Source organism: Myotis nattereri (genome assembly GCF_964212035.1).
Source record: "Myotis nattereri genome assembly, chromosome: 12".
NCBI lineage: Eukaryota > Metazoa > Chordata > Mammalia > Chiroptera > Vespertilionidae > Myotis > Myotis nattereri.
The window spans coordinates 65,241,995-65,262,556 of NC_138087.1; the positions used below are offsets into that span (position 1 = coordinate 65,241,995).

Genomic DNA, 20,562 nt, shown 5'->3' on the forward strand with positions numbered 1-20,562 from the left:
TTATAAAGACTAATAGTACATAGCAACAAGAACACCTGAGGTCGAATGTTTCTAGCATACAAGAAAATGTAACCCATCATGACACAATCCAGTTCAAAATTCATTTCAAGACTACTATTTAACATGGTAACATATCTTTAAGTGCAAATTAAAATTTATCATATAATTTTCCTGCTACAAGGAAGACATTTCTAAACAACCTATGGCCATTAAATGCATTTCCTTTCAGAATCACACAAACTTACTCTCCATCCATTATTAAATGCCACATAACTTTTCTTAGTATACAACAGGATATCTCTCACTGAAAAAGAGTTTACTCACCTGGAGAGTTTTCCAACAGCTGAATATGCCATTGACAGTAGCTTAGGGTCCTTGAAATTAAGAAGAAAAAAAGAACAAAAACAGACAAAAAAAAACACAACAACACAGTAAACGGCAAAACCTTTTGCTGCAATTACATGCATTACTTTATTCCTTGGTAAACCTGGTCTCACTCTGCCTAACTGCATGATATTAGCATCCAAACAAAACAAACAGAACAAGTCTAAACCCAGAATTCATCACACTAATTAAAGGGAAAAACAAATAAAACCTTTTATCCCCAACTCACTCCCAAAAGAAAATGCAGTGGTTATATATAAAAAGGTTTCTTAGCTAGTACTAAGTTTAGGCTCTTTTCAACACTATGTAACCTGCAAACACCAAAATTTATCTTTAACACGTTAGAAAAAGTTTATTAACTTATTAGAAAATTCACCACTGATCAAACAAGCTAAGATCCTCCCTTTTTCACCCAAAATTGCAGTGAGCGATTCCTTTAAAATCTGCACTTTTCATGTCTTCCACTATAAAAAATTAAAGGGATCATAGTCATCAAGTATGTTAGTGAGGTTGCCTCCTCAAAAATATTTTACATGGTTTAATGGAAACCAATTGTCTGTCTGATTACTAAGAAAAAATAACATTTGTGTGAGCTGAAGTTTGTACATTTAACATAAGATTCACTCTCCTACACCTGCATGACCACTCTCATGGATTCAACTTTATGGATTCATCATTGGGAAGACATGCAGGTGTCACCTGCAAGTAAGGAGATTAGGGCCCTGTGGTTTATCTGGCCTCTCTAATCTATTTTTAAATACACAAATTCTCCTAAAAAGCCCCAAAGCATTTTTATATCTACCAACCATCCAAAGCATCTGACTATGTATGCCATAAAAATAATCTGGTTCCTAGGCCTTAAAAACCACACAAGCACTTTCAATAGCAGACAGGACAGCCAGGCCCAACACTGCCCCCATAGCTCAACTGCGTTATAACTGCACAACTAACAGCTTTTAGCTAATAATAACATCTACTAAGGTGCCTTCATTGTGCTGAATAATTTATGTGCATATTTCATTTAATGTTCACGATAACCCAACTAAATGGTATTATTTTCATTTTTCTAATAAAAATCAAAGGTCCAAAAAAGCAAGTAACTCACCAAAAAAACAAAAGTAGGATTTGAACTCAATTCTGACTCCAAGTGGCAAAATCTCAATCACTAAACTATTGCAAACATGCATTCATGCTTAACTAAGACTTAGGAAGATAATGCTAACTGGAGTTCTTGAGACTTTATTTTTTAAGTAAATTCCCCTGAAATACTGGAGATGATAAGAGTGATATTGCATGGACTAATAATAATGGGATTTGAAATGCTACAATCCAAAGAGTCCTCATCTGACTTAGCTTAAGGAATCAAAAATTTACTGAATGCATGTTTTAACGGAATTCTGAATCAGTAATATCTCAGACCCTAAGAATTAACACTGTTTCTCAATATATAAGCAAATCCAAAACAACCATATAGAAATTAATCATAAAATAAAATTTAGCCCTAACCGGTTTGGCTCAGTGGATAGAGCGTCGGCCTGTGGACTCAAGGGTCCCGGGTTTGATTCAGGTCAAGGGCATGTATCCTGGTTGTGGGCACATCTCTAGTGGGGAGTGTGCAGGAGGCAGCTGATCGATGTTTCTCTCTCATTGATGTTTCTAACTCTCTATCCCTCTCCCTTCCTCTCTGTAAAAAGTCAATAAATATATTTTTTAAAAATAAATAAATAAATAATAAAATTTAATTATTTTCACTCCATTTTTACACAGTGCCTAAAAACAGAATAAAATGTCTTTGTTTTTTAAAATGTTATTTAAAAAAGTGATGACTTTTTTCATAAAAACTGATTCATATCAGTTTTTAACACTTATTTCCAAAAGAAAACTAAAAAGATTCCAGTAATTTCTGCAATTTGCACCACTTCAAGTAAAAAGTTAAGAAACGATGGAATAATATCAACCTATAACTAACTAAACCAACATGTAGAAGACCAGGAAAGTTTATAATAGAAAATATTTTAAAATATAAAATGTTAACAAAATTTGAGATAAGTTACTTACTTCTTTATACTCATTGATTAGCTTGGTGAGGCCATTCAAAAGCATTGGGCCTAATGGCTTAATCTTGATTTCTGGGCAACTTTAAAAAAAAAATAGCACACATACACAAAGCAAGATAAGACTCTCATAATTACATATCTTTTCAGATACTTAAAATAATTAGAAACAACTGAAATAAATTAAAATAATCTATTAAAATCTGAAATTTTTAAAAGATTAGCAAACCTGATTTCTTTCTAGATAAGACATACTTTAATCATTTGATCACTCCAACAGTTTAAAAAAACTTTATAGTCAAATAGTTTGAAAAACTTACGTTATACAAATGTGATGCACAAATTGCAGAGATAATGTTCTTAATTTTGAATTTGTATTTGTACCAAAGAGTCCATCATACACCACCTATGAGAAAGAAACTAGTGGTCAAGAACAACAATTAATAAGAATAGTAATTGACTATTCTCAACTATTAGGATCCAACAGCACATCTTTTGCACTACACCTTGCTCTTCCAACATGAATGCAGTTTTTTTAATATATGCACACGTTTTAGCTGACAGACTTAGGAAGCTAATCGGTAATTCCAATCAATAGTCTGTGGAGTGACAAACATGATGGCTGATCTGACAAGTCTGAAAAACTTTGGGGCCTACCACTAGGAAGTCACACAGAGTTCACGCTGCCGTGGGCCACCACCCTGCCACTCCACACGGATTAATTACAACACTAAGGTTTTGTGGGGAAATAAAATTCATGCCCTGCCTGGTTTGGCTCAGTGGATAGAGCGTCGGCCTAGGGACTGAAGGGTCCCAGGTTCGATTCCGGTAACGGGCGTGTACCTTGGTTGCCAGCATATCCCCAGTGGGGGGTGTGCAGGAGGCAGCTAATCAATGTTGCTCTCTCATTGAAGTTTGTAACTCTCTATCCCTCTCCCTTCCTCTCTGTAAAAAATCAATAAAATATATCAAAAAAAAAAGAAAAAGAAAATTCATGCTGCACACATATGCAAAGAATTGTGCGAGTTTCTTTCATATGTTCAAAATCAAGATGAGGTAACGTGTCTAGTTAAAACTATTGGTGTCTGGTAAGAGGAAGCTACCTTTAAAGGATCCTGTGATTGACAGATGGAGAAGAAAGGGGTAGGGCCAACTATGTAGAATAGTAATCCGTCATTAGGAATGGGAATATTGAAAAAAGGAAGACTGTTTACAGGTGATGGACAATGAGTTTGTCTTTGAATGTACAAAAATTTAGGGCCTATTTTAAAGACATAAAAAAACTACAAATAAAGTGTATACCTACAGGATGGCTATGAATATTTTGGTACAAAATTCTTGCTGCTTATTATACAATGTAGTGTTACCACAACCAAATTTTCTGAAACCAAAATTATCAAGACACTGTCTGGGAAACAGTACTTGGAAAGTGAAATGGAAGCAGCTCTGGTAATTTTATGTTTCTCTGGAGACATACAACAGGTACTTGACATTAGTCAAATATTAGGGATACTGGGAACAAAAGTTTTATCATCTAGATAGAAGGAAGTAGTAGCCACTTAAACAAATAAGCCTTCCGAAGGAGAGATGCTAAGAAGCCTACATCAACCTACCTCCTGAAGATCCATTAATGCACTTCTTTCTCTAAGTAAAGATACATAAAAGTTGTAAACAGGCTGTTTTCTCTGGAAAGAACAAATTACCTGAATGTTAGCTGGGAACGTTTCTGCAGCTTGTCTGGAACGAAGAAGATGGGGGACAATCTTTAACTTGACTCTCGTACTGACGGGGTCCCTTTTCAGCTCTGGCTTCAGAACTGCTCCCTGTCAAAAATATCTTGGATTATAAATCACCATTTCAAAATTACTATACTGAAAAAAAATCATGAGAGAGCATCTAAACCAGTGATCTCAATCTTGTTTCAAAATGCCTTTTACACTCAAAAAATTACTGAAGTCATCAAAGAGCCTTTGTTTATATTGGAATGCCCATCAATATTTAATAAATTAAAGTTAAAATTGAGATTACTTTAAATACTTATTCACTTAAAAATAGTATTAATAAATCTATTACTAGTATATATTTTCATAAATAACATTTTTAAGAAAAATGTATTTTCCAAAACAAAAGACTATACTGAGAGTGGCATTATTTAACATTTTTTATAAATTTCTTCACTGTCTACCTTAACAGAAGAGGGCTGGATTCTTTGATCTTCTGTATTAAATCTGTTGTGATATGTTGTTTTAAATAATATTTTAAAAAACAGCTTCACACAAATGTGGATGGAAAAGTGGGGATAATTTTAGACTTTTCAGGTAATTGTGGATACTCTGATACTACACCAAAACCTGATAAGTAATCACTTGTTAAAGGTGAGCTTGAACACCTTGGACTTGAAATCCTTGAACTTTTGTATACGGTTATACTAAGCCTCTGTGGTCTATCTAAGCACCCTTGTATGCTTCTGTAACATCAGAGGTCATCTGGAAAATACTGGCTCACTTACTGTAAGCGTATGTTGCATTATAAGACATCCAGAAAGGAAAACACCACCACCAATCTCATCAGAAAAGTCAGGAAGTTCTCACAAACTGTCAAGCTCATTCTAATGAATACACATTTTCCAAAATTCAGTTTTTGCTTAAAAGCTCAATTTTTATCAGTGCCAATAAATCATGTTGTTTTTCTTGAAGTCTCTTTTTTTTTTCATTTTAGAGAAATATCTGACAAGCATGTGTTTCAACACCCACAGTTCTCTCATCTACTCTTCAGATAAAATAATATTTACTGCTTCATCAAGATATTCTTAAGTATAGCTGAGATTTGTTCTCTTTTTCTTTTTTCTTTTTTTACATGCATACTGACAGTGAATAGAATGTCTGCTAATATTTAGTGACATAGCTTTGATTCATGCTAGGACGCCAGCAACTGCACCTACCATTGCTTTTGCAGCATCAGTTCAAATATCAACACAGTAAAATTTTTAAAAAGCAGTAAATGCTTGCCTTCGTGGACCCCTAAAAATCTCTCTGTAACCCAATAAGGGTACATGGACCACACTCTGAGAATCACTGATCTAATCCAACCCCTTCATTTTTACACAAAGTACATGAGGCCCAGAGAAGTTCTGTAATTAGTCAAATCTCTCCTCTACAGTACATTTATTATGGCAGCTACTGGGGGTAGGGGGGCCCATCCCAATTCCCAATTAATTGTTCTTTTTGCGACATCATACTCAACTGAATCTAACTAGAGCTAATTTTTAAAACAACTCTTTATAGTTTAAAAATAAGCAAACAAATAATCCCTGTCTGGGTTTGGACTTGGAACACTTTCAGACACAACTTACGTTATTAAGCAAACATTTTACTTCAAGGGTTCAAAAGAACCTACCTATTGCTCTAGATTCTAGACCAGGGTTCAACAAAGTACAGCCCATGGGCCAAATCTGGCCCACCATCTGTCTTAATAAGGCCTGTGAGTTCAGAGTAGTTTTTACATTTTCAAGTGATTTTTTAAAAATCAAAATAATATTTCATAATATGTAAAAATTACATGAAATCCAATTTCAGTGTCCCTAAAGTTTTATTGGCACACAGTCATGCTCCTTAAGTTGTGTGTGGCCTACGACTGCTTTCACCTATGTCAGAGTTGAGTAGTGGCAGCCTCACAACCACATGGCCAGCAAAGCCTAAAATACTGACAAAGAAAAGTTTATTGACTCCTAATCCAGACATTATTTAAGCACTTGAATTGAAAACACCAGATCAGGTAAACTAAGTCTCCAGGAAATTTTACTCTACCTAGACTAGCATGGCTTAAAACTATTATTTCCTACAGCACAGGTTCAGCTTAAATAAAAATAGGAAAAAATGTTCAACTACATAGAGCTCATGTAACAAAGTACTTTTTATGAGGATGTGAGGAAACATAAAAACAACCCACCTCTTTTGTCTTCAGTGGTATATCGCCAAGGTATACTTTGTACATCTTATTAATGATGGCAGGATTATTCCAGTCAATCAAGCTACAGAAAGTTTTAACACAACTTGTTAAAATTATTATTTTTCTCCTACTTCAATGATTTCAAAAAATGATAGCCCCAATATTTATTACCAAAAACAAAAAGTTAAAAACACTCAAATGAAATGGGCACCTGACATTATAAAAGAAGAAAAGGAAGGGGATTAATTTCATCAAAGTTTTTAAACAGAAGAAAAAAATTCACTTTTTCCACTTTGATCAGCAGATCAGTTCCAATGGTCCGATCTGGTACTGCAGCACAAAACACTAAACTGTGTTCACCCTCAGGGAGCGTGCCATGGAGCAGTTCCAACACAGCAGAGCTATACTATCCTTGTTCACAGAGCCCCGGAGCATGGATTTCTGTTTAACCACTTGGAAATTCCTCTCAAGGAAATTCAAAAGTAATGAAGAGGTGACCAAAAAATTTTTTACCCATTCATAGACACAATCCTAGGAAGCTTGCAGCCCATTGCATTTCTCAAATATTGTGCCACTGTAATTTCCAGCATCCTCTTCTTTATTTACCAGCACACACTTGCAGGTTTAGCATCTAATCCTTTAGGCACTAAGACAAATTCCTACTTGGGCCCCACAATAAGGTGAATTAGAGTATCATGTGATTAGTGATTGGCACCCACCCTCTGCAGCAGCTCCCACTCATTTTATAAACCTAATTAATAATGCAATCTTGCATTCCACTTGATTAGCAAGATTTAACTACACTATCTTCCGCCTTTGGTTATTGGTTCTGCTTTCAAGATATGCTCTATTTGTGCAAACACAAATTATCCTGCTGCTTTGAACGTTTTTCTAATCCATCTCTTCTGTCATAGTTTGTCAGTCTGCCTCTTCTTTGGATAGCCACAATTCCACTTCTTCAAACTCATTCTGTAATTATAACTTAGTTATTGTTTATCTACATCTTTCCTCAGCTGATGACTACTAACTAATCCTCAAGCTCCACTGTTGTTTCCCTTTTATAATACTGTAGGTTTAGAGATTTTTGACAAAATACTAAAAAATAAGTAGAAACAATGGTTAACTATAGGGATAATTTTCACTGTTTCTTTTACTTTTTCTTGGCATCTTTCTAGCTTTAGTTTCCTGAGTAAATGTTTGTTGTAAAAATTCAGAAACATAGAAAATAAAATTTCTTACAATCTGCACCGTATCCCTCCTCTACTCCTTTTCAGTAACCACTAACTTTGCTACATATCTTTTTCTAGACTTCTTTACTATGCAAGTAAAATAGGTGGGTGAGTATGGCACATAGGTAGATTTTAAAAAATAGGTCAATAGATGCATCACTTGAAGAGATACTTTGGAATATTTGTTAAACAAAATGAAATAATATTACATAATTGCCGGGAGCCGGTCCATCCTTGCTGTTTCAAGGGACCTGGCATATATGGCATACTGTTCTTAATATGTTTGCTCACCTTCTTGGCACTATGTGTTTTAACCAAGGTCGCCTCTCTGAGAAAGGTTGTTTCCCCAAGTAGGGATTTTCCCCTGAAGTTAGGGAGGGAATAAAATCCCTTAACTAAGTGCCAGGCGGGAAATTAATCACTTTAACTACGAATAATCATGCTTAAGCTACATAATCTTTACTCCCTGGAATGGAGATAAGAAACGCCCTAACCTTTGTAATAGAGATTGATAGGATTGAATCAACTGGTATAAATACAGATGTAACAAGACAGAGAGAGAGAGACAGAACCTAGGCACAGAACCTACACAGAACGTTCTCTAGAGACAGAAGAACTTCGCTGGAGAGAACATGGCAAAAGATCCTGGACAGAAACTGGCCTCAGAACCTAGAGACAGAACCTAGCGAGAGAACATGGCAAAAGATCCTGGACTGAACCTGACTACAGAAATTGGCAAGAGAACCTGACTAGAACCTGCTGACTGAACCTGGCTGGAGAACCTGGACAGAACCTGGCTGGAGAACCTAGCGAGGGAACATGGCTACAGAACCTGGCTGGAGAATCTGGAGAACCTAGCAAGAGAACATGGACACAGAACCTGGCTGGAGATCCTAAGTAGAACCTCTCTGGAGATCCAGACCAGAACTTGGCTGGAGATCCTGGCTGGAGTTCCTGGCTAGGCTGCTGATCAACTGAACTCCGTCTCCGGGTCATTCCTTCTTCGCCGACTCCGTCCACACCTTTGGGGACCCCTGGACCCGCTGGGGTTGGACCCCAGCATATGGCGCCCGAACAGGGACCCCTAGGTAAGCCCCACTCTCAGGATGGATAGGACTCCACCGTAGGAAGAAGGTGGATAGTCTTTGCCGACTCCGTCCACACCTTTGGGAACCCCTGGAACAGGATTCCCCTAGGTAAGCCCCCCCATTGAGAACCCCCACATTCGGGATGGATAGGACTCCACCAGGGTGCTGCAAACCCCCCTATAGAGGATAAGTAGGGTAAGAAGGTGGATAGTACAGAACTTAGATTGAGAAGATGTGCCATACTGAGTCCAAAGAAAGAAGACTCTGTATTGATCTTTAGATTAAGAAGACGTGCCATACTGAGCCTAAAGAAAAAAGACTCTGTATTGATCTTTTAACACATATGCTGGCTAGCAGAGGAATTAAGGTTACTCCCAGTCAGACAGAACGTTTTATACAAGAAGTATGTCCATGCTTTTCTGAGGAAGGAAAGGTAAATGTAAAGGCATGGGAGGAGGTAGGCCCAAGGAGCCTTATCCTTAACCCCACTGCATCCTTTCCACCCCGGGAAAGTGCAGGATTGGCAAGCTCTCCCTGGGGTGATAGATCAGGACTCAGGTAATAGCGGAAAGCGCCAATCCTACTCTTAAAATGGATTCAAGAGAGCATTTCGGGTTTTTCTTTTTAATGCCCGCTTTTAAAAAAATAAAAAAGGGGGAATTTGCCAGGAGCCGGTCCATGCTTGCTGTTTCAAGGGACCTGGCATATATGGCATACTGTTCTTAATATGTTTGCTCACCTTCTTGGCACTATGTGTTTTAACCAAGGTCACCTCTCCGAGAAAGGTTGTTTCCCCAGGTAGGAATTTTTCCCTGAAGTCAGGGAGGGGATGCCTCTCCTAGAAAGGTTGTTTCCCCAGGTAGGAATTTTTCCCTGAAGTCAGGGAGGGGATGAAACTCCTTAACTAAGTGCCAGGCGGGTAGTTAATCACTACAAACAATCATGCTTAAGCTACATAATCTTTACTCCCTAATGGAGATAAGAAACGCCCTAACCTTTGTAATAGAAATTGACAGGATTAAAATCAACTGGGATAAATACAGATGTAACAAGACAATAAACAGCAGAACCTCTCTGGAGATCGAGACCAGAACTTGGCTGGAGATCCTGGCTAGGCTGCTGATCAACTGAACGCTGTCTCCGTGTCCTTTTTTCTTCGCCAACTCCGTCCACACCTTTGGGGACCCCTGGACCTGCTGGGGCTGAACCCCGGCACATAATGTTCTCAACTTACTTGTTACCTCTTAACAATGTTATATTATTTTATGGAAAAATGCATACACTTAATAGACAAAACCAAAACTAATATTTAATATATCTGTATTTCCAACAATCCAATCTACCATATGGTGTAAAGAATGGAGCCAGTTCAAACACAATGGAAAGTTTTAAAGGAAAGTATTTTGATACTTCGAAACCAAATAAATTTCTTGAAAGAGATATCAGGAAGATATAGTTATAAGCAGCATGAAGAAATTTTAGACTTGGGGAGAATGTGAAGAACATTCTAGTCCAACTTTCTTATTTCACAGAGTCCAAGGTCTGGCAAGGTTAAGTGAGCCTTCCAAATTCAGAGAATCAGCCAAGAGGCACTCCTCCTGCATCCTATTTCACATGCCCCTTAGTGGTAAGCCATTCCCAACCACCACCACCACACAGATATAGTTAGCTTACATTTCAACAAACTATAGACACAATGAAGTTAACACATTGTATGCAGGAAACGTATTTATACGTTTTAATAGTGTAGTAGAGCGTGGGACACGTATTAATACGTTTTTTATAGACTAGCAGTAGAATGCGGGTAATGTATAAATACGTAAACTAAAGTTATCGTAATTTTACTGAACGTTGCCATTTGCACAAAAAATTAGCAAAAATGGCCGGCGCCACCTGTTAGCGCGTGATAAAAACTACCCACAAACAATGTGTTAATTTCCTTATCCTGTTACACCTACTTGTCTGGTTTCTTAGGAAAGAGAAAACTACAATGCATGGAACCTTTATAAAGCTTTATATCCTTATCCACATTCAACTGTCTTTTAGCATGTTATTATACTAAGCATAAAAATAAATTTAGAAAAGAACTATTTCATAATTTGATTTTTTTCAACCATCTTCAATTTTTTTTCTTTGCACATGTCATTTTTTAAATCAGTGCATATAACATTTTGTATTCTGCTTTATTAATTTGCCAGTACTTGGAGGCAATTTCCATGCTGCTTTATTATTTTTATAGAGGCCTGGTGCATGAAAATTCGTGCACTGGGCGGGAAGAAGGGGGAGTGTCCGTCAGCCTGGCCTGTCCCCTCTCACAGTCCGGGAGCCCTCAGGGAATGTCCTACTGACAGTTTAGGCCTGCTCCTGGGAGTGGGCCTAAGCCACAGTCTGGCCTCCCCCTGCAGGAGGCGACCCAGCCAATCAGGAGAAGGCACTGCCCCCATTACCCCACCACTGCTGCCTGCCCTCCGCCCTCACAACCGCCGCAGCTGTGTCCTGAAGGGCACACCCTCCACCCCGTGCACAAAGTTTGTGCACCGGGCCTCTAGTTATAGATAATTACCTGGCAGATATATAATATTCCATATAGATACACACCAGTTCTTTAAATTCATTACCTAGCCAAAGATCTCCCTTCTTATCATAATATTCCTAACCCCTTCCAGTTTTAAACTACTTCTCCAAACAACTTTTCTTCTTTGTCTGGTACAGAATTCTGCTCGTAAGCAAGCTGTCCTTATTACAAATTAGTTGTATTTCATAATCTCATAAACTGAATGTTTCATTACATAAAATCCTAAAAGAACAAATACATGCTGAGCAATTTAGAAATCTAGCCTCTTCCCAATTCTGAGAGTTTAAAAGAGACGTAGTTTAGCCCTGGCTTGTTTTGCTCAGTGGACAGAGCATCAGCCTGCAGAATGAAGGATCCCAGGTTTGATTCTGATCAAGGGCATATGCCTGGGTTGCGGGCTTAGTCCCCAGTAAAGGGCATGCAGAAGGCAGCCAATCAATGATTCTTTCTCATCATTGATGTTTCTCTCTTTCCCTCTCCCTTTCTCTCTGAAATCAGTAAAAATATATTTTAAAAAATAAAAATAAAATTAAAAAATAAAAGAGATGTAGTTTACCTTTGCTTGCTTTTCAATTCTAGGTCTGCTGCCGTTGCCACACTGTGGCGAGTGTCACTAGAAGCAACCACCAGGTGGAGAACAGCCTCGAGTTCAGGCACCTGCTCAGCTTCTATGAATTTCACTATACCCAATTTGCACTGTGGATAAATGGAGGGAAGGCGAAACAGTGATCAGAGAAACAAAGAACACCAACCAAAAATACTGTTTAACATTATCAGTATGGCCATAAACCAAGGATTAATAGTAACAACAGTAACAGCTCCTATTTAGCCAGGGACTGTACTAAACCATATATAGTCATGATTTCATTTAATCCTCACAATCTATGAGGCATTATTATACCCATTTTTCAGATGAGGAAAGTGAGGCAAGGCTTAAGAGATTAAGACACACAGTTAGCGAGTGATTAAGGCAGGATTCAAACCCAAGTCTTTCAGATTCCAAGACAATTATGATACACAGTCTTCCTACTAGTATACACAGCCTCTCTAAAATGACAAAACCTTGAACTGAAGTCCAAATTCTGAGCCTCCAGGTAAGTATGGTGGTTTATTCGAAATACAGTTCTTCATGGATATGACATTTCAAAAGGAACTAAACTCACATTCCTTGAGTTCCACTGTATTGTTAAAAATATTAATTCTTATCCTCAATATACTGACATCCTGAAAACAATCTGATTTGAAATGTACTCTAGTCAATGCAAGTGAATTTCTATTCAAACAGTATTCAATGTAAATAAGTGGCTAAAATGAAACCCAGACTAAAGAGATTCTGCTTAGAACTTCGTGTAATGTAAAATAGCTATGAGTCTCACTAAAAATAAATATACTGGTAAGTAAAACTTTATCTTTACCTGAAGAAATCAGTTACATAATAGTTCTTATGCATATTAAATAGGATTGATACAATTTAAAAGTATTAAATGACAAAGGATGCAATTTAAAAAGGTATATAAACATCATAAAAATGCCTGCCTTCCCTCCTCCGGTTCAATATAACTTACTTGTAATAAGAGCTACAACAGAAGAGTCAAACATTTACTTAAGCCATAAAAAGGACAGGTATGAGAGTCAAGCACACAAAAAATGTTTAAAGGAAACTAGAAACAATACTAACGTCCATCAATAGAAGACCACGTGGCTTACATGTAATTAAATTGTATACAGAGAATAAAAGGGATGGCATTTTTAAAAAACTTGATATAGTGTTAAATAAAAAATGTGAACTACAAATAATGTATTATATGGTATGTAACAATGTATAGTGTAAAACTGTATTTGTGTGTACACACACAGAGCATGACAAAGTAGGTGGCCGGATTCCAAGTAATTTTTAATTTCTCTTTATTATGTTCTGGACTAACTGAATCTTTAGATTATCATTATTTTTATCAAAATAAAAGCTGTTTATCTGGAAGAAAATATGTAAAACAAAAGAGATTTAAAAATTAGAGGAAGACAGCTTTCATCCTTGCATCTAAACTGTTCCTTTCAACCCTAGATTATGAAGATGACAAAAGGCATACAGAAAACCTTAGAAATGAGCAAAGAATGACTAACATCAGACTGCTACTTAACATTAACAATTGTTCTCCACCACTTACAGCTTTAGCCCTCACACAGACCTAGATTCAAAGCCTAGTCCTAGAAGTGAGACTGTGGTGAATCTCAAAACCTTTTACCAATGGAAGTAATAAATTTTATACCTCGTTGGGTTGCTGTGAGGATTAAATGAGATAATGCATTCAAAGTACTCATCAGTATAGTGCTGTCACATAGTTCACTCAATAAAGAGTAGCTTCTGTTAGTATTTACCTTTATTTCTTACTTACATCATGGCTTAAGGAGAACAAAAAAAATCCATAAAACATGAGGAAGTAAGTCTAATTTAACATAGCCCTCACTGAACAAATCATTCTATAAATTTGAGTGGCAAGAATGTCCCACTTGCCTTTTCCCTTCTCATTGGAACACTGTTTTGACCAGTGGTCACTCACATCCCCCAAAAAGAAAAGGATCAAATCACTTAGACTGCCATGGAGATAAAGAAAGGCTTGGAAGACGAACCCAGATTGCTTGAATTCCAAAATAATTACATACTGATCTCATCTGTTCTTCCCTGAGGTGCCTGATGACACAGACACAGTGAGGCACCTTCTCTGTAGAGCACCATCTTTTTAAAAAGCTGCTCAGAGAACATCTGTGTCCTGTTTAAATCCAGAATAAAATTCTTAATGCCATTTTTTTAAATTCCCAGGAAGAAATATAAAAGCGAGTCATGCTTTCTCCCATATTGTCACTTCTCAGTACAGGTTCCTCACTTTACACAAAATGTACAGCCGTAAAAACACTAAATAATGTAGGATAATTTGTATTTTAACTGCAGCAAAGCAGCTAAATAATTATTAAACCCATAATTTAAAACTACAGTAAAAGAAGTTAAATATACTCAATTCATAAGTGGGCTGTATTTCATACTTGAAATATGTAAGCAATATTAGAAACGCTGAAGAAATCCCACTCCTCCCTTTCCCTGGGGCTTTAACAAGTAACTGACATGATGAAGAGAACAAATCACATCAACTACTCCTTCAAACACGTTTCAATAGAGAGCCTGAACACACTGTGTGGCACATGCCTTCATGGACTTCACAGGGGCGCATGTTCAGGGGTAAGCTGCTTTATGAATAAACAGTATGTGATACCTGTTCCAACTGTTCAGGTGTCCATGGGTTATCACCAATAACTCGTTTAGCTGCATAAAAGCTCATTCCTGGGGGAGGCTGTGGTATGCCAGAACTTCCCCCACTATTTGAAGAAGAACCCTGTGCTGAAGATGAATTTTGGCGGCTCTGGGATTCATTTAACACATATCTGGAAAGGAAATAGAAATTTTACCCCTCTCTATTAAAACACATACAAACAATGCATATATAATACACTCACTTATATACCTTCCTCTCACAGAATTCTGCTAGAAGAATAAACACTTAAAAGTAAAATTTCATCATTAAGAAAAATGTTAAAGGTATCTAAAAAAGGTACTACATCTTCAGCAAATTGACCAGAAGAGTACATCTGTTCAACTTAGTTACACATAAACTATAGTAGTTACCAACAATAAATATATTTTGTTCATTCTCAATCTATAAACTATTGTTCTAAGAGCCACTGTGGACCCACTGCATTTTGAGTTTTTAGTTGACAAATACAGAGAAATGTTTGTTGACTTCGGGGGGGGGGGGGATAATATTGCTCTGTACTCAAAGCAGAGAATATTTTAACAGTCATTTCTATTGCTGTTAAGTTGCAATTCACCTTCAATTCTCCTTGAACTCCTTATGTCCCTGCATTACAAAACCCACTAAAACCACTTAGCTCACAAGCACACAATGTTCCCAAAATAAAAAAGATCAAAAAGCTCAAAGAGGAAAAGAGAATCAGCTTTTCCACTGTATATTCAAAGCCCTTCACGGCTATTATTTATTTAATTTATCATCCTATTTCATTTTTAGCTTCTATAGATTAAAAATGAGATTTCTCGGGGAGGGTTGGGGGGCAGGAGGTAGGGGGGTAAGAGATCAACTAAAGGACTTGTATGCATGCATATAAGCATAACCAATGGACATAAGACACTGGGGGATAGGGGAGGCTAGGGGACTGTCTAGGGCTGGGGGATAAAATGGACACATATGTAATACCCTTTGTAATACTTTAAGCAATAAATAAAAAATTTAAAAAAAAAAATGAGATTTCTGCCGAAACCGGTTTGGCTCAGTGGACAGAGCGTCGGCCTGCGGACTGAAAGGTCCCAGGTTCGATTCCAGTCAAGGGCATGTACCTGGGTTGCGGGCACATCCCCAATAGGAGATGTGCAGGAGGCAGCTGATTGATGTTTCTCTCTCATCAGTGTTTTTAACTCTCTATCTCTCTCCCTTCCTCTCTGTAAAAAAATCAATAAAATATTAAAGTTTAAAAAAATGAGATTTCTGGTAAATTCATTTTGATCCAATTGAATTGGTATACCTCATCTACAAAATTTCTATGTGAAAATTAATTCAAGTTCCATCAGACTCTAAAAGTATATGCTGACAAATCATCAGACCTAATACTAAATAAAATACCTATTACAATAAAAACTAAAGAAAACATTCAGAGCTTGATGGCATAGTAAATTATACTATATTACTTACATGCCATATTCATTCAATTCCTAAATTCATCTTTTTAAATTACAAAAAAAACTGTTAAGGAATCACTATTTTTATACAAACTAGGCAAACTCTCAATGGTAAGAAAAATGTGAGGAATCACTGGCTTGGTACATTATGTAACTAAGTTAAATTTGGATTTCACAGTTTATTTACCAAAGCCATCATCACCTGCCAAATCTGACTGCCTCCTGATATAACAAATATAAAAGGAAATTTTCATTTATTTCTAAATTATAGCAAGACTGGTGGCAGCAAGTAAATCAATCAATAATTACTGAACAGCTAACGTTGTACAAAACATCATCCTAAATACAAGAGAGAGGAATACCAGGAGGGGTAAGATTGAGTCTCTGCTCTGTAGCAAGTTGAGACAATAAGACAACACATGTCACAATCTGACATGTTGTCAGATGACATAGGAAATGATATGACAGAGGTAATGGAAGTGACAGGTAGAGGTTAGTAGAAGTCTCTGAAGGTCTAGAAAATAAAGCCACTAAACTAGAGGGGTAGGAGGAGAGCAAACTGGAGAGGAAAGAAGCCATACAGCATGCACTCTTAGACCCACATGTCAAGCTTAGAGTGTATGTTGTAGTTTTAATCAGGAAAGAAACATAATGAAACCAGTATTTGAGAAAATTATCTGGCAGCAGGACAACCTAGAAAATAAGCTGAAGCAGATCATAATTAGGGCACTAAGCCAGGGACCAGACCAGGACAGGGGCCAGCTCTTGACTTTGAGGAGCTCCCAATCTATTAGAGAAAATGGACATGTCAACTATGCAATAAGAACACAAAATGGCAATGCGTAGAGATGGTTGATTACTGATAAACATAGTTGACATCTCAGCTACTTTGAGATGCTTTTTCAAAGTAGATTTTTGGCTGTTGTTTCTTTCAGCATTTCCTTCTTCTTTTCTTCCTTTGTTCATGGGGAAGCATTCTAAGCAAAGAACCGTATTCTCTTAAATCATAGAAAGGCCTGGACACATAAGAGTGCATGAAGCCTTGGCTGGGTGGCTTAGTTGATTGCAGTGTCACCCCGTACACCAAAAGGATGGGAGTTCAATCCCTGGTCAGGCGTGTAAGGGAGGCAATCAATGTTACTCTCTCACATCGATGTTTCTCTCTCTCTCTCTCTCTCTCTCTCTCTCTCTCTCTCTCTCTCTCTCTCTCAAATAAATAAAAACATGTCCTCAGGTGAGAATTAAAAAGAGAAAAGAGTGTATGAATACATGAGTGCATGTATGACTGGAAAACACAGCCCAAGGAATTTAAGGTGTGTTTTAAACATCAGGAAACTATGGCAGTGTAGAAAGTTTTGAAGAGTAGCCGGTGAGAAAGTGATGACAAGAGTTGGAAAGAGCCAATACTAGATGGCTGCTAGAGGGAATGGTCCCAGGGTACCTCAAGGAGAGGGAGGAGGTACTGACATTGTAGCAACCAGGAAGAGAAAAGCTGGAGGCAATTCATAATTGTATGCCTACATGGCAAAGAGAACCAACACAGTGTATCACATAGTCATCACAGGCAATAAAGAAGAGGAACTATTTTATGGGGAAAGACTGATTTCAGCTTGAACAGGCTGAATCTGAAATCACAACAGCAATTCCACACCTCTAAGGTCAATAAGCAGTGGGGCTGGAATTCAGAGAGGTCAGGGCTACAGCAAAACACTGAGATTTATCCATTTTCAAGTGAAGGCGAATAGTTACCTCCACACAGGTAAAAGCAGTCATGAGCAAGGTTGCTGTGTTTTGTTTTCATTTCTTTAACTTACCCATAAGGCATCAGAAGGACATCTAGCATGAAGTCCAAAAGCAGCTGCACAGTCTTTGGTTTCTCAGCAAGATTAAACGGAGAAGCTGATTTTGATGATTCAACAGGGTATTTCATGTGAAAAAGGGTTGGTATTAAAAGATGCATTAAGCTGAAAAAACAATCACATTTAATGCAACTACTTAAAAAACATGGTTTTTATACATGAAATAATAGACAAAACAAATATCCCATAACAAAAAGTGGCAATTGTAGCAAGGGCCACTCATTCCAATACCACTAGCGTACAAAGTCCTAATCTAGGGACTGGCCTAGATTTCCTTCTTACTGAAAGTTCAGTATATTGAGTGTTAATTGGCATTTAGCCCATCTGGCTCATCACCAGAAGCACGTGGTCTCTGAAAAAAATGTACACAATATGGGCTCAGTGCTAATATCTGTCAGCACAAGAGATTTTATATTAAACCTTAGGTAAAGTTTAACTTATAACATGTCCTTTTGATAAATTTTTTTTCCTTTCCACAGTTAATTAAAATAAAGTTATTCTAAAGCTAAAGAAATTAAAAATCCATCATGTCAATATTTGAAATATAATAAAATTTCCAGTGTGAATTTAAGTAACACAACTTCAATAATTCCTTCTTTCACAACACCGATTGCTATTCTTAAAACACATGAAAAATGAGCTGAAAACATTATTTAACTCCCTCCTCCCTCCACAATTTCATGATGAGTCTCACCACTACACGACTACAATACAGAACTCTGGGCTAAGCCTAGAAATGAAGGATGTTGTCTAAACCTTTTCACATCTCCAATTCCTATATTAATACAAACAAGTGATCTGTCCCTTAAGAAAACTGCTCTCAAACTTTATAGCCTCCAAGATAGATATGTTTTGATGAAAAGTATTTTATAACTAATTTTTTCAGTCACAGAAAATTAGTTGCTTCAAAATCACTGACCAAAAAAATGTATTTAGATTGGGAAAAATGTTGTTTGCTCTGCACATTTTTCAATATGCTCACATTAAGAAGTTTTATAATAGTATCAACAGAACAATAATGGTGAGTTGAGGTAACATAATTGAGGAAAGCATACCTATCCTGCTGTGGCTGAGGCTTCCCTTCCATTGCAGTAAGAAGTGTAGGGGCCAGTTCACATTGTTTCTCCACTGGTAGGCGAGGATAGCCCATCTTAACATAAATTATAGTAAAATTCTAAAGCAACGTGAGAAAAGCAAGTGAGTGCAAAGGAAATAACCTAGGATTTCAACATAAACATATTGATAACTTAGGGAGTTATAACAAAGAAATTGCATCCTCCTTCCATATGTTATCACACGTTTATTTCAGCTTAACCAACTATTGTATTTCAGGATGATGGCAGCCCCACATATTCAAAATGCTTGCTTTAAGATGGGCCTCATGTGAGAGAGCAACACCTAACCAATGAATATATATATCAAATTATCACCTTGTATATTATAAATATATACAATTTTATTTGTTAAGTATGCCTCAATAAAGCTGGGGGTGGGGGGGAAGTACTCATATAAGCAATTACTTTCACTGAAAAGAATCAAGTAACATTTGACCTATCTAAACCTACATCCTACACATTAGCATCAGATCTCCCAGTTTGTTGCATTAATCCCTTCAAGCTAAGAAGAGGCCACGTGTTAAACTAGGCTGCCCTTTCTCAACTGCTCTATTACTAAACCAACTTTAGTATATTGCAGTACTCTAGTTCCTCATTCACAACTAACCAATGGTGATGAACCAAGGAAAGCTGAGAGTTGTCAGTATGCTTGCATCACTATAATCCGTGTGAATGCCTCATTTTAAGCAAACCCATAAATGCATATCTGGATTTACAACATAATATAAAGATCTGCTTTTCTGAAGGATTCTTCACTTTAAAACTGACTTCTTAAGGTTATCCCTTTTTTTTTCAATTTTAGTTTACATTCAAGATTTTTGTATTAGTTTCAGGTGTAGCATAGTGGCTAGACAGACAATCATATACTTTACAAAGTGGTCCCCCTAATATTTAAAGTACCCACTTGGCAACATACACAGTAATTACAATATTATTGACTATATTCCCGTGACTATTTTATAACTGCTAACTTCTAGTTCTTAATCCCTTCAATAAGGTTATCCCTTTCCCTTAAAGCCATTCCTATTTGGCAATTTTATTGGCTCAAAATGTTCCTTTGTGCTTAAAAACAGGAATATCTGTAATGGAGCTGTATGTCCAGAGCAGGCACAGACAAGAGGTCTAGACCAGTAGGTGGCTCCAAAAGTCTGAAATCCAGATGTTAGATTCTGCCTCAATGCTAGAAACTACAAGGGCCTATGAAAAAACATCACCTTTCATCACACAATATTGTTTTATATTTAATTTTCATGAAGACAACAATTCAAGAGGAGTATTTCTTTTTTTCTTTTTTTAATATATTTCATTGATTTTTTACAGAGAGGAAAGGAGAGAGACAGAGAGTTAGAAACATCGATGAGAGAGAAACATCGATCAGCTGCCTCCTGCACATCTCCTACTGGGGATGTGCCCGCAACCCAGGCACATGCCCTTGACTGGAATCGAACCTGGGACCTTTCAGTCCGCAGGGCGACGCTCTATCCACTGAGCTAAACCGGTTTTGGCAAGAGGAGTATTTCTTACCAATCTGTTTAATCATTTTAAAAGGATATCTTTCTGAATATATTA

At 37.1% G+C, this 20,562-nt stretch overlaps 1 protein-coding gene across 1 annotated transcript in view; it reads right to left on the reverse strand.

Moving 5' to 3' along the window:
• Window positions 1-20,562, reverse strand: part of ECPAS (Ecm29 proteasome adaptor and scaffold) — a 102,000-nt gene that overhangs the window by 50,663 nt on the left and 30,775 nt on the right. The window contains exons 4-12 of the mRNA XM_081103897.1: window positions 18,934-19,052; window positions 17,834-17,983; window positions 14,545-14,713; window positions 11,835-11,974; window positions 6,387-6,468; window positions 4,142-4,261; window positions 2,759-2,844; window positions 2,443-2,521; window positions 325-374 (exon numbers count right to left, since the gene is read on the reverse strand). Coding sequence (XP_080960023.1) covers window positions 325-374; window positions 2,443-2,521; window positions 2,759-2,844; window positions 4,142-4,261; window positions 6,387-6,468; window positions 11,835-11,974; window positions 14,545-14,713; window positions 17,834-17,983; window positions 18,934-19,052 — 995 coding nt within the window. The remainder of the gene's footprint in view (window positions 1-324; window positions 375-2,442; window positions 2,522-2,758; window positions 2,845-4,141; window positions 4,262-6,386; window positions 6,469-11,834; window positions 11,975-14,544; window positions 14,714-17,833; window positions 17,984-18,933; window positions 19,053-20,562) is intronic.